Source organism: Sinocyclocheilus grahami, unplaced genomic scaffold (assembly GCF_001515645.1).
Source record: "Sinocyclocheilus grahami isolate Dianchi unplaced genomic scaffold, SAMN03320097.WGS_v1.1 scaffold549.1, whole genome shotgun sequence".
NCBI classification, from domain to species: domain Eukaryota; kingdom Metazoa; phylum Chordata; class Actinopteri; order Cypriniformes; family Cyprinidae; genus Sinocyclocheilus; species Sinocyclocheilus grahami.
Window position 1 is genome coordinate 63,671 of NW_015505728.1, and position 15,581 is coordinate 79,251.

Consider the following 15,581-nt stretch of genomic DNA (forward strand, 5'->3'; position numbering starts at 1 on the left):
CATGGTGGTGGTAGTGTGATGATCTGGGGCTGCTTTGCAGCTTCAGGACCTGGACAACTTACCATAACTGATGGAACCATGAATTCTGCACTCTATCAGAAAATCCTGAAGGAGAATGTCCGGCCATCAGTTTGTGACCTCAAGCTCAAGCGCACTTGGGTTATGTAGCAGGACAATGATCCCAAACACACCAGCAAGTCCACCTCTGAATGGCTCAAGAAAAACTAAATTAAGGTTTTGGAGTCGCCAAATCAAAGTCCGGACTTAAATCCGATTGAGATGCTTAAACAGTCCATTCATGCTCGAAACCCCTCCAATGTGGCTGAATTCAAACAATTCTGCAAAGAAGAGTGGGCCAAAATTCCTCCACAGCGCTGTGAAAGACTCATTGCCAGTTATCGCAAACACTTGATTGCAGTGGTTGCTGCAAAGCGTGGCACAACCAGTTATTAGATTTAGGAGGCAATTACTTTTTCACATAGGGCCAGGCAGGTTTGGACAGCTTTTTTCCCTTAGTAAAAGAAATCATCATTTAAAAACTGCATTTTGCATTTACTTGCATTATCTTTGTGTAATATTACAATTAGTTTGATAATCTGAATCTTTTAAGTGTGATAAATATGCAAAAAATTAAAAAACAGGAAGGGGGCAAAAACCTTTTCACACCACTGTATGTGGGAAGCAGAGATCTGAGAGCATAGCATTTAAAGTAAATAATTCAAGTTTAACGCCCTATTGATCTTCATAAGCACTTGCTAGTTCGTCATGTGAGAATGCATCATAGTACCTCTGTAGTTTTGAAAACAGTCGGGAAAATACTATTAATAATCACAATAATTTTGCTCAAAATCAAGAGAACGTCAGCTTTTACACAGGGTTTATATTTATCATGTACATTAACACTCTCTACATTGAAAACTGGTCAAACCTTAAGAAGCTTCTTTCAAAAGCTAAAACAGAGACATGGCAGAAACAGGCATGGTGGTTACCAGGTTGGGAAGATCAAGTAAAGAACAGGCCGCAATTGCAAAACATGAAAGCTTGTGGAGGCTTGTTATCAATACAAGAAAAAGGAAATGTCAAATCAAAAATAATTTTCAGGATAAATAAACAGCAAGCCAGTATCAGAGATTATAAGATTATATGTCTAACATCACTTAGAGACTTCCAGAAGAGCCTGTTAGAAACCATCCTTTAAATATGGTTAAAAACTCAAGCCATGTCAAGTTAAAAAATGTCAGCCTACACTGGCAGTTACCTTACACCCCTCTAAAGTGCTTTGAAACTGAGCACTGTGCATAGTGCATACACTTTAAGTTAGTATAGTGCAAAAGTAAGTTTCAGCTAGTTCAGTTAGTTTAACACTCAAGAACTAAACATGCTAAACAAAAGCTAAAAAAGTGATTATAAAGATGGTTTTGAAGAACCCGAATGGTGTCGACTAATGAATGGCTCCTTAACATCTTTTACTTCGAAACTCAGGCACAGCGCACACACTGTGTGCAGACCAGCTCTTATGGAAGATATCATTAGAATAATTCAGAAAGATGATTTTTGGGTGCCTTGAGGAGATCTAATATTCAAAATGAAGAAGTGCTGATAGAGAAAATGCTTCTTCAGACATTAATGAATGTTTAAAACTGTATTATGAGCATGAAGAATCTGCTGACAGCTTTTCAGAGGGAATTATTGGGAATTTATGACTTTACACCTCTATGGTTCTGTCATCATTCACTCTCATAACATACAGAAGCTGTGTGACTTTAATACTTCTGCAGAACACAAAAGATATCATAAAAAATGTTGGTTACCTGTTGGTAACCGTTTCGCTGACCATTGACTTCAATTGCATGGTAAAACATATGGAGACATCATCTTCTTGTATGCTCCACAGTAAAAAGAATGCCTTACAATTTTGGAAGAAAATGAGGGTGAGCAAAAAATGACACAATTTTCAAGTTCAGACACCTCACTAACCCCAAAACAAGACAGAAGTACACTTGACATTGACACTCTATTCCATGCAGTCATATCTACTGCCAGCCAGATCAAGTTCTTTCCCATTAAACTTTTATCCATACTGTCCCCTCTCAAATGATGACTCCACATCAGAAATAATTCACATGGCACATCTTACATATGCATCGCTAAAACTTTGATAAGGGCTGCTTCCCAAGTGCTAAAATTATTTATGCTGATATCAAATGCAAATGATCAGATAAGATTTCCTTGCATTTTCAGGCCTCGTTTCTATGGATGTCACTCACTAACCGACGTCCAGATGAGGCTACTACTTAATCACTTACAACCTGACAAGAGATCTAAGACCATTACACATGAAAACTTACTTTACATATGAAAAGACGAGGCTCAATGCACTACGAAAACATATGAATCAACTGACACATGTGGTAGTGGTGGGGGGGGAAGGCTATATGAATATTAATACTCATACACAAAAGCCTTTAGTGGACCGGTAAACAAACAGCCTCTTTGGTTAAGAGAGACGTTCAGAAGCTGCCTCAGGCACACGTAGACACACACAATAGCACCAGACTTCCTTCATCATATGAGTAATTACAATCTACTGTGGAGTGTCAGACCTCTGAGAGTGAGTCATAATATAAGGACCCCCTTGAGGTTTTCTCTTGAAATTGACATAGTCTGAACCTATAGAAATCCTGATCAAGAACCCAAGAAGCAAGCATCATTAATAAACAATTGAGATGCATTTTCCAAGAGACATCCATATCAACATTGCGGTGAGGGGTGTTTGGGTAGGAATAAGTGGACAGACGGTGCTTGACTAGAATGAGTAAGCTTGGGTAAATATATCTCCAAATCTCCCTGAGGATAGACAAGCTAAACATACTAAACCAGACCTAATTTATTCTCACTTTAAATGAAAGACAGTGGGGTCTCAAGCAGTGTTGGGGAAAGTTACTTTTAAAAGTAATGCATTACAATATTGCGTTACTCCATAAAAAAGTAACTAATTACGTTACTTTTTATGGAAAGTAATACGCTACGTTACTTTTGCGTTACTTTTTAAATCTGGACAGGGCTTGTTTGTTTATTTTTCAAATAAAAAAAGTTATATTTTTGGCAAATATAAAAGCCTTTTCACACCAAAAGTGAAATGAATAAGCCTCAGGCTGAAAGGAAAGTAAATTTACGTCCGTACAGTAGAATGCAGAAGAAGACATTTCAACACACTTCAGCAATAAAAAAAGACACACAAATGTTTGTCTAGAGTAATTTTTGCTTATTAGTTGTACTGGATCATCGAAGGTCAGAAGCAAAGACATTAGAATGGGATTAAACACATAAAGGATATTTGTGTTGTAATTATTGCAGGTTTGCGTCATATTCTGAGTTGCACTATTTTTATTCATTTTGAGGAATAATGAATCTGTGGGTTTTTTTTGTGAGTGAGATGAATAATGCATATTCATATTTATTTTAGAACTACAGTAACATCTTCTGATTTCTCTCAACATGGGGACAGGAGAGCTGTCAGTCAATAAATTGGGGGGGGAAAAAGTAACTCAGATATTCTCTTGTAAATTAAAAAATAATGTGTTACTTTACTAGTTACTTGAAAAAAGTACTCTGATTACATAACTCGCGTTACTTGTAATGATTTACCCCCAACACTGGTCTCAAGGTTTAACAATGGAGAAATATCATAGGATTTGTTCACTCTCTACTACTATCAAGGATGAAACTGGGTCTATGAAAGAAAAAAAAAAGGATTTCAAAACAAGCCACACTCGTTCCCAAGAGGAAAAGTTTTTTTTCTTTGAGAATACTATACCTGGATCCATAAGGATTTTCCTTTCAAGCCCCTTCATTTTCCAAATTAATGTGCTGATCAGACTTACATCAAACCTTGATGTTGTCCTAGGAGAGCATGTGAGCTTGCACATCTTGATATATAAAAGCTCTTTGGTTTTAGCTTAAAGGAACATCAAATGCATCCATCATTTATCCCTGCTTACAACAATGTGAAATCTAAAGCACTGGAACAGATTTGGACCACTCAATCGTTTGCTTTTCATTAAATTACAGCGTTTTAAAGTTGTTTTTATTACGCTAGGATGAACCAAAAGACCTTGATTAGTTGCTTCATGTATGTTTGATTGGAGTTAAAGCTCCGCAGGAAGGTAGTTTCCAAGATTTAGCGCCCCTGATTTAGATTGTTTCAAGCCAACAGGTGATTTTCCTTCTCTAGCATCGGCGTTTGTGTGCTATCTCTTATGAGAGTGTAGCCTATGGTTCAAGACTCGACAATGCCCCCTACCGTTTGTGACCAGCACTGCAATCTATGTTCTGTACACCTGCTCCGGTTCGCGAAGATAACTTGAACATCATGTGCAAAACCAAATTCAATCATTTCAGTTCAAACGACAGTGAAAAGAAAAGTGGAGTTAAAATGAAGTCACATTTTTGAACGGCTAGGTTTTAACATAGAGAGAAATTCAATGTGAGCCACTTAGCGTAGCTAACAAAGACGAGGCACAGATTTGAGCTCACTATAAAAATGCGCGAGGCTGAAAATGGAGAAGTTAAAACTGCCAAGAAATATGTGTCTTGCGGATATGACCCACAATAATAAGTTCAACGCCCACCAACATGTCCTAAAAATCAATAAACTGCCATTAGATGTGATACTATGTAGCCTACATATTCACATTGCTGACCAAATAGCCATATTGGTCTTACCTCTTTTTATTGTAGACTACCTGCATTGGCGCCTTTGTTTTGTGTTGTAAAGCGAGCTTAAGTTATAGAAAGGCGCTACATAAAAGAAACTTTATTGTTGCTGTTTTTACTGTAGCCTACGTGCCTATGAAAAATATAAGCTATATTAAAATGTCTTATTTACCTTTCTGAATAGCATCACCATTGCCCATCATTCACATAGCTAGGCTATATAATGACAGGTGACTGACAGTAGCTATCCTTCAGTCACAAACATAGCGACTCAAGACTGTTAAATAGCCTGAATAAATAATACATACATACATACATACATACATACATAAATAAATACCGGTTACGCTTTTCAAATAACAAATAAAATATCCTACGAATAGCTTTTCTGTTAAGGCTTATAAAGTTGCGCGAAAACACAACGATATAGCCTAGGCTACTGTAGGTGTAGCTGAGAGATGTTAAATATTTCCCTCTATCTCTTCTGAGAATCTCATTCGCAAATCATGTGCGGAAAGTAGGTTATTCTCGATGAAAAGTAAAAATATGTCCTTCAAATGCCAAACGATGATAAAGTGTTTTACTGAGAGCCTGAAAGCAAAATTCCTCGGATCCTGAACAGAACGTGAGCAGCGAGTAAATGCCGTGTCAGGATAAAGGTATACTGTACTGAATACTGTTTATATAGAACATTGTCCTTTCTTTAATAAAACTGAGAGAAGAGGACCGTTTAAAAACATGACATTCCCCATAAGGGTTTTGATATCACCATAAAGATAGAAAATGTGCCCATAAACCAGGTTTTATTAGAAAACCATGAAGTCTTTGATAATTATAAAAAGCAACTAAAATTGCTACTTGTTCACGCAAACCCACTAGCAAATATTTATTACAAACATTCTTTGAAATGGGACAATTCTTTGTATTTCTAATGAAAATAAAACAAATGCAATTATATATTTATTTTCTTCCCAGATTAAAAAAAAATTTAATCTCAAGAGATTCGCTAAAAGGTTGATAGTCAGTAGCCTATAGGCTATAATCTGGCCGCAGAACTCTGGACCGCAGAAGTTCAGAAAGTACTTCACAGTATCATCCTACTCCAAGAACATTAGAGGCGGTTTCTATAAATAACTACATTTAAAGGTAAGGTAATAATATCTGAGAGAGTGTTTTTACCTTCTGATGTCCTTTCTCTGGAGGAAACTCTACCGTGCGTAAAACGCAACGCATAAACCGCAATCTCCGCTTTGCGTAGGTCTCCTGTGCAGTATCCCTTTTCTGTGAATGACTTCCACCGATCGACCTGCAGCTGCTTTACTGCGCTGTGCTGGAAAGAGGAGCCTACTACAGAAGGGCAGCTGCAATTCAAACAAATGGGGGTGCACACTCTGTTACGAAGCTCCACCTCACATATTTGGCACAGTGGTTGCATTAGCCCTTAAAGCTCTCCTTTTATATTCTAAATGCATTTCTGTAATAGAAACGTTTCTATTAACCTGTTTCGAATGATCAATAAGACATTGTCTTTTGGGATTCATCAACACCCCTGTATCATGCCTGGATAGTCTGTCCCTAGAATCAGTGAGGTACCATGGCGATTAATTAACTGTTTGGATCTCACAATGTTGCCAAAAGTGGCAGTGTGTCATATAACCATGTTTTGGTGTGGTGCAATCAATAAACTCACACAATGTACCATTGTACAATTCTACAATGGTGTACCATGATACTCAAGATGTACCATTGTACCATGTTAGGCTATATGGGAATGGCATGATACTATATGTGTCATGGCACTGAACAATTACCATATTCACACTGTATTTTCATTGGCTTTTACAAAGCATTTCAAAGAATTATCAAAGAATGCTCAAAAACACATGGGTTTACAATGGTACCAAATACATGGTATTATCTTGGGGCATCTTTTTTAGTAAAGAAATTGGACATACTGTAGTTAGAAGCACCGTCAGAAATTATGTCACTGAAAATGACAGAAAACCCCCAAATATTTAAAATATGGGGCAAATAATTGATCCAATTAATGTATTTGACATAAATAGACAGTGTGTTTTTATATGGTTAGGAAAAGTATAGGTAAAAAGTATGACAGAAAATCATTTCTAGATGGCAAATAGCCTATTGTCCCTTAAAATGTTATAAATTTAAACATTTAAATTTTTTTTTGCTAAGGAGCAAACTAAAGGGCATTCCAGACAGTTTAGATACAGATTATCGAGTTTATAAAGAGTTACAGTATGAATGAAATAAGTAATATCTAATTATTCTAATAATGTGACTACTCAATGTTGATTAAATATGTCTAAAGAAGGTGAATATCATTTTTGGCATATAGCCAGCATATATATTTTTTAAGATTTATAGATTTAACTTCATAAAACTAATAATAAAAATAGATAGGCCTATATAAACATTCACATTTCAACTGTCCAACAATACTAACTTAAAGTGTATGTTTTATAAATAAATAAAAACTTTTAACTTTTGGCTTGACACTTGAAAGTTGTTTTTCTTTTTGAAAACTGTGACAGTGTGGATTTACAGTATGCCCGGACACTGCAAGTTGCAGTATGCATTAAGCAGCTGGGGGAAGACAGTTGTGTGGTACCACTGTCACATCCAGGTGGTGGCACTACAGTGTGTCTGACACATAAGCACGAACATTGCAAATATGATATAATAATTGGTACTGTAGGCCTATTATTAAGTGCCTTCCTTAAGTAATGAGGCATGAAAACATGAGAAAATACTTATTAATATGGTCTACATAATTAAATAGCAACACTGAGGGACTAACTTTGAACTGTTTGAAAAATAAATTAGTCAAATATTAAATAAAAATGTTGATACTTCTGACTGTCAGTTCTAATTAGGTGGCTGATAAATTGCTTTATTTGGCAACCGCTGACTGCAGTTATAGGTAAATGATATTACTTGGCAAAAGAATGGTTTATTCTGATTGTTATTGAGCTGTTCATCAATTTAAGTTTTTTTTTTTTTTTTTTTGCCAGTGGTTGAAGAACATTTACATTTGTGTCCCTAGTTTTTCCTACACCATTTAACATTAAGAACATTTATAAAATCTGCTATGGGTTCAATAAGGTCACACGGGTTATAGTGAGTTTGTCTTGTTTTTGGTGTTTATACACATCCAGCTTTGTGCTTCACATGTGTGAACATCTTATGCTCACCATGCATCTATCTAATGTCAAAACTGATTCACTAATGTTGGTGATAGAAAATGTATTTTGTATGCTTTGATATCATGTAAGAGATGTTCTTGAATTATTTTAAAGGTCTTGTTTAGGTCAATGATGTAATGAGATGCTCATTAATTTTGTCCAGATCTATTATGTTATTCAAAAATATACGTGAAAATGCATTCAATTTGTGCACGCCATGCACCTGTTCTATGATGAGTAGTCAATTTCTTAATTAAAAGTCATTATGATATTTTTGAAGAGCTTAAATTTGAAAAAAAAAATGTTTAGGTGATGTTTGACTTTCTGAAAATCGTTTACAAAAATATATATTAAAAAAAAAAAGGTATTCGCCCCAAGGCCCCCCCCCCCCCATACTATGGAAGTCATTGGGGACCATTGAGGATGAGTAAATGATGACAGAATTTAAATTTTTGCATGAACTATCCCTTTAAGCTAAAATACATAAATTAGTCCATTTAATTTTGGTGCTTTATTATGGTATTCTGAAGCTATATGTGTGATTGCAGTGGGTCATGAGATTTGAGAGTAAATAGATTATCTGTAAATGAGATACATTTTGGACTGTTCATCACAAAAAAAAACTATTGTATGCCTTCAGAAGACATAAGGATTATTTTATTGTTGGTTTGAGGTTGTTGGTTTTTTTTTGAGAGAGAGAGAGAGAAAATAATACTTTATTTATCAGTTGCAAAGGACACTGTCAATTGATCAAAAGTGACAGTGAAAACTTTACAAAAGTGGGGGGATCTTGATACGAATGCAAACATGGGAGATAAAATGTTTTTTATTGAGTTTAATGTACTACTATATACTTTAACCTGCTATTAGCCTAGTCAGTTTTTATCACTTTATTTTCTAGCACTTTGGAGATTATGATTTTTATTTGAAAAAAACAAATCACAGTTCTGTTCTGTAAATTTTCGGAATACTTTTTGGGTTAAGAGATTAGTTTGGAAAGAAACTGAAAACCATGTTTCTATTTTCAGAATAAAATTTTTCTGCATGCTGCTGAAATCTGTCATGTGTGTCTGTTGAAGATTTGTTTATTCCCAAGTTAATGATTTGCAGACCATCCCTGTTGAGTTGAAGAGTCCATAAGGAGCTCTTTCAAACACAGCAACCAAGAGATTCAGCTAGGAATATGCAAAAAGATGTGTTCCTCCATCACCCCATTCCTTCCCTGCATGTTCTTTTCACTCCCCTGAGCCGTAGATGCTCATCAGATGAAATAGTGGTGCACAGCATGTGTTTTTTCCAACCTGTTCTGTTCACTTCACATTGATCGACGTGACGCGATCAGGCCTGTCTCTCAAAGCTGTTCAGTGGATGATAATAACAATCACCGTCTTGTGAAAGGACTGGTGTTGTTAGGATAATGCCCACTTCGAACACCACTGCTAAGGGAAGGCCAAATGAAAGTCTTTGTAACGGGTACAGGACATGATGATTGCCAGACAGTAATGGGCCCGCTCTATTGGTCGACTGTCAGGTTTGGACAGAGCGTTTGAAGAATAGGTGGTACACCAAATAGGGGTGGAAACCTGATGGGACTAGAAGTAGAACACTGACTCTTTTGTCTCTGAATGGAGTTGAATGCTGCAGTTGTCTGTGCGCCGAAACTGTACATTTTAGTGTTAAAGATGGGTAGTTTGAGAAACAATCAAATTTTTACAATGTGCAGACTTTTTGCAATGCAAATGCTGTCGAGATATGATTTAAAGGAGACATATTATGCCCCTTTTTACAATATGTAATATCAGTCTCTGGTGTCCCCAGAATGTGTCTGGGAAGTTTCAGCTCAAAATACTCCTCAGATCATTTATTATATCATTTTGAAAATGCAGTTTTTCGGGCTTGTCTCTTTAAATGCAAATGAGCTGCTGCTCCCCGCCCCCTTTTCCAGAATAGAGCTGTGCCATTACATCTTGTACCTGCTAAAAACATATGTTTTGGTTCTGATTATCATGTTTATCGCACTGAAATCATGCGGTTTAAACTTCTGATATTCTGTTTTCTGAGTGCGCACATCCGAAGCACACATACAGAAAGCGGCTGTCGCAGCATGTGAGTACTAAACTAAGTTCTCATTCACACACAAGTTTACGTTAAAAACACACGAGTTACAAAAACAGTCGGTTATGTCTGTGAAGGTTAACTACTGGGAAATAAATCGCTTAATATTATAATGAAGATCCCTTTGCAACGCTGTTGTCTTGGGCCTCTGTGGAATTTTTGTGACTCCTCGTGCCTCAACTCGGTTTTGACCAAATCTTAGATTGTCTGATTCGGTCTGATATCCTACATCACCAAGGGAGCGAAATCAGATGCGCTGGTTTTCTCAGACGCTTGCAGAAAAAGGCTTACCAAAACAAAGTTACTGGGTTAATCTTTTTCACATTTCCTTGGTTGGTAGATGCTCCGGGAGCCTGATTATAGCACTTAAAACCTGGAAAAGTCAGATTTTCATATGTCACCTTTAAAAGGGTCTTTATACTATTGTTATACTTCTATCATTTTATTTTTCCATGAGTTCTAACTATAATATTAGTCAAGGTTTATTACAGCAAATAATAATTTAGTTTTTTGATTAACTTTTTTTTTTTATCCTCTCTCTGACCCTTAGTATTCAACAGGCCATTTTTGCTGCACTTTTGTGCATTTATTTATGGGAAGAGTGCTTGCTGTCGGGTCTAATATAGTTTGCACTGCTCCATTTTTCAATAACAGGCTCTTTGCAAAGCAGAAATTAAACTCTGGCATGTTCACAAACCAATTTGTGTGAAAACATGTGTAATCAGAGACTAATTCTGGGATCATTTGTAAGGAATGCAGAGCTGTAGGTGCTACACGCAGCAAGAAACAGCACTGATTTATAAGTTTACTGATTTATATTTTTGTGTTCAGAAATAAAAATATATACTGCTTTCTTCTTATTTCCTCACTGTGCTAATGTTGAATTGAAAACTAAATAGGCATTGTTGACATCTAAATGTGGTTAGGTGTTACTGTATTCTAGCTGACATCAGGAGGTGCAATAATTCAGAACGAGCCAATTTTGAGCTTAGTCTTCTTGAAAAATTTCATCTTTTATGAAATAACCCATTCAAAGTTAATGTTGGACTTGAGTAACTTGATGAAAGAAAGATGGTCTTCTCAAATACTTCAGTAAGTTGCTCTGACATTTCTACATAATGCATCACCATGTCTGCTCCCGCTGTCATCATGGCTGAAGTCAGAGGAGGTGTGATTTCTCAGGTCTCTCAGCTTTGCAGTACTTTAATTAGACCTGACTGTCATCTTCACACACTCACTGGCTCCCAAGGCTCTGGGGCCGCTGGGATGTCACCGAGTCGGCACAGGCTGTCCATTCCGCTGGACCCCATTTGCTCATACAGAGTTGATTAAATGTGAGGAGGAAGAGAACGTTGTCTCTGATCCTTCACCTTTGTCTTTAAACTTTTTACTTTGCAGTGGCAGTTGAATTGAGAAATTTATGTCCATCAATATTTAATCTAATAATATAATAATAACCATAAATGTGTTTTGCATTATTGTTATCTATAAAAAATGATTCTAAATTAATTAATTTGATTTATTTATAATATATTTTATTTATTCATTGTTACCTATTAGGGCTGCACGATTAATCGAATGCGATTGTCATACGCATTTTGATAGTAATGCCGGTTCTGTAATCAGCAGGAAATCATCATCATGTGCTTTCAGATGGAGCAGAATTTACTACACATAGCCAGCCGTAGATCACTGACAAGTTACGCAAAAAAATTGCAGATGATTTTATTGTGCGATTATGAAATCGTTTGCGATAATGACAGCTGTTTGCATAGCTTCTCAGTGAGCTACGGCTCTGTGAAGTTAATGCTGCTCCATCTGAAAGCGTGTGAAAATACTACATTTAATAACATGTTTTTACTCCAAACTCACTTCATAATGTCAGTCGAGTGTTTGAAATAAATCCTTCTGAGATGATGTGGCTTCTTACACAGAATAAGGCACGCAACATATTTCATAGTATTTAAGCAGTGATAAAGGCATTGCATTATAAATATACTTTATTTTAATGAAAATTATAATAATAATAAGAACTCCAATAAACCGTATATTGCCGTAGTCGTGTGTTTATTAGTCATGTTGAATCAATGAAAGCAGTTGAATCTTCTGTTTATTCAGCTGCAGCAGTAGGCATTTTCTGGGTTTCTTCTGTGAGGCGTATTTGGAGTTTCAGCGCGAGAGCGCCCTCTGGCCTTTGGATGGAAATTTACTGCTGATCATAGAACTGTGCTTCACTGAAAGATACACATGACAATTGCAGCTTCTGTCGAATCGTGATCTCGATTCCATTTCGATTTATCTTGCAGCCCTATTACCTATTCATATAAATATTTTTGTGGCAATGAAATTATTTTATTATTATAATTTTTTTCTAATCTCTGTCTCCTATGAAATGCCTCCTGTCACAAAAGCATGAAGACATTCATTTCTTTTCCTATGCTTTTTTTTTTTTATGTATTAATTGAAGCAAAATTCTATATGTACTGCCACAATACAGTGGGGAAAAAAAGTATTTAGTCAGCCACCAATTGTGCAAGTTCTCCCACTTGAAAAGATGAGAGAGGCCTGTAATTTTCATCATAGGTATACCTCAACTATGAGAGACAAAATGAGAAAAAAAAATCCAGAAAATCACATTGTAGGATTTTTAAAGAATTTATTTGCAAATTATGGTGGAACTTGTGATCATTTTGACCCCACGGGGTGAGATCTTGCGTAGAGCCCCAGATCGAGGGAGATTATTAGTGGTCTTGTATGTCTTCCATTTTCTAATAATTGCTCCCACATTTGATTTCTTCACACCAAGCTGCTTACTTATTGCACATTCAGTCTTCCCAGCCTGGGGCAGGTCTACAATTTTGTTTCTGGTGTCCTTTGACAGCTCTTTGGTCTTGGCCATGGTGGAGTTTGGAGTGTGACTGTTTGAGGTTGTGGACAGATGTCTTTTATACTGATAACGAGTTCAAACAGATGCCATTAATACAGGTAACGAGTGGAGGACAGAGGAGCCTCTTAAATAAGTTGTTTCAGGTCTGTGAGAGCCAGAAATCTTGCTTGTTTGTAGGTGACCAAATACTTATTTTACCGAGGAATTTACCAATTAATTCTTTAAAAATCCTACAATGTGATTTTCTGGATTTTTTTTCTCATTTTGTCTCTCATAGTTGAGGTATACCTATGATGAAAATTACAGGCCTCTCTCATCTTTTTAAGTGGGAGAACTTGCACAATTGGTGGCTGACTAAATACTTTTTTGCCCCACTGTAAGTGCTGGAGAAACTGAAGTTGGTCAAAACACGCAATTTGCAACGTTATTTACGAGTGTCATACTACAATTCAGAACTCCGTTTTTATTTATTTACATGCCAAAGTCTATTTTACTGTCATTTGGTACTTAGCAAGTGTTAAAGGTGAAGTATTTAATTTCTGTACCACCAAATGGAATTGTGAGAAATGCTTTCAAAATCGAGTTTCAAGCATCTGCCGTGGTTTAAACAAACAGGTAGTCCCAGGCCAAACTCAAACCATTGATTGAGCTAATGTTGTTACATCTGGAACAATCAGGCTCCTCAAACATATTACAATTCCATTTGGTGCCACTAGTGGTGCAGAAAATTATCTCTTATTACTCTGCCTGTATGAGGTTTCCAGCTAAGGTCTGGGATATGATAATGCTAGACTAACAGAGACGTTTTGTTTATTTAACATTTGTCCAGATGTAATGGTGTTGCTCAACAGAGTGTGCAGTGATAAATGCAGTCAGGCCACTGGCCCTCGTCTCTCTGTAGAGAATGTGCGGTGTGATTTTTAAAGAGGGAGAGTATGATGCTTGTCTTGGTTTGTCATGTAGAAAGATGAAGGTTGTCATTGGCTAAGGCACCTGTGTTTCTCACCAGCCCTTCCTTGTGATGCTCCATGATGATGGCGATCAATCTTTACAGACTTGTGCGCTCACACACAACAGATACGCTCTGGTTTTTGTATTGTGTTTTATAAGGTTTTTGCCACTTTTTAGGGAGAGGAGGGAGAATGAGGTCCTCTTACACTGTTAGTAAAAGGTTGTTTGCACTCATTATTTGGTTCTTAAAATGAAATTGCTTAGGTTTAATTGATGCACCTTTCAGAAATGCCACCTTTGCATATTGAATGAGCACTGCGCTAAAATAGAGTGCTGCAGGGTTGACATATTTCTGTAGTCCAAAACCTCGGAAATGAGTTAGCACTTCCGGATTGATCGTCCTGAAGTCAGTAGGGTTTTTGGGATTTTTTTGGGGGTAACATGGCTGAAATTACTGTAGGTTTGTGGTTAAAACAAGCTCAGGGTATTTTCACATTTTATTCTGTGACAATGTCAGTAATGCCCCAGTTGTGAATGTTTTAAAGCTTTTACTTGTCTTTAAAAAGGCTGTCAGAGACATTCAGTGTCATCATGGCAAACAGTTTAACTCACTGTCTGCTTTCCCAGCCTCGCTGTGTTTATAATCACACTCTTCCTAACTTAAACTTTGAAGTTTGTGTACATTTGTGTAGTTACATAAGCCTACATTTAGCTTTCCAATTCTGCCAATTGGATTGTTCATTTGTCAAGATTATCATGATGAATAAAACGTGCAAGAATCATAAGCTTTATTGGTAGCAGAGCTTATTTTCTACAATAATCCAAACGTCAATAGAAAAATCCTATTGGGTTTTTACTGGCGGAAACTGTGTGATGCTAACTTCTGGGTTGGCCTACAAAAATACACCATCACTGCAGCAGTCTATGCACCAAACATACTGTTAAAATCAGACTGAAATGATCAGCAGATGTGTTTAAAATGAAATTCACTTGCTCATTTTTAATGCCAAGAAACTTTGGGAAGAAATGCAGAGGAGCAGATGATAAATTCAGATGTCTGTGCACTGCAGCTTAGTCTCTTTTTGGCATGAGGAGGAAGTTTTGAGTTCTGAAAGTTATCGTGTTTTCAATGTATGTCAAGCTCTTATCTCAAAAGTTCAAGGTTAATTTGGTTTCCTCATGATAAAACCACTTTAGTTCACCACCATTAGTGCGATGTGGGCTTGCTTAGGTCACATGTGGGAAAATTGTATTTACAATCATAAAAATTAAGAAAATTTTACTTGTGTATTGCTATCTTTAAGGTCCCCATGAAATCTAAATTAAAGTTTTTTGGGTGTTAGTATCAATATGTTAGTCTTAAGGTTATCTATAAGGCAGTGTGCTCCAAAACAGTGACAACATTTGCATTTAGAAGATATAAGCATTCAAAGCTTGTAGTTCGTCACTTCCACCTAAACGGCTCAACGATTTTTTTGACGTCACATCGTACTTCAGCTTCTCATCAAACTTTCTGTCCAATCAAATGCTCTCTAGAATCCGAAGCTCCCGCCCCTACACTATAAAATAGACGCTGAAGCCGCGGCTGAAATCGGTCACTTGTCCATAGAATTAGTATTTTCTGTACAGTGAATGGCACGTAGTGCACTATATATGGGACAGGGAACGATTCAAACAGTGTAAATATGCTTTCCATTGAGGAAAAA

General features: G+C 36.6%; 1 protein-coding gene across 1 annotated transcript in view; it reads right to left on the reverse strand.

Moving 5' to 3' along the window:
* Nucleotides 1-6,471, reverse strand: part of LOC107555899 (uncharacterized) — a 68,877-nt gene extending 62,406 nt beyond the window's left edge. Inside the window, exons 1-2 of the mRNA XM_016238841.1 lie at nucleotides 6,461-6,471; nucleotides 5,896-6,077 (exon numbers count right to left, since the gene is read on the reverse strand). Of these exons, the coding sequence (XP_016094327.1) occupies nucleotides 5,896-6,077; nucleotides 6,461-6,471 (193 nt within the window). The remainder of the gene's footprint in view (nucleotides 1-5,895; nucleotides 6,078-6,460) is intronic.
* Nucleotides 6,472-15,581: the final 9,110 nt, after the last annotated feature.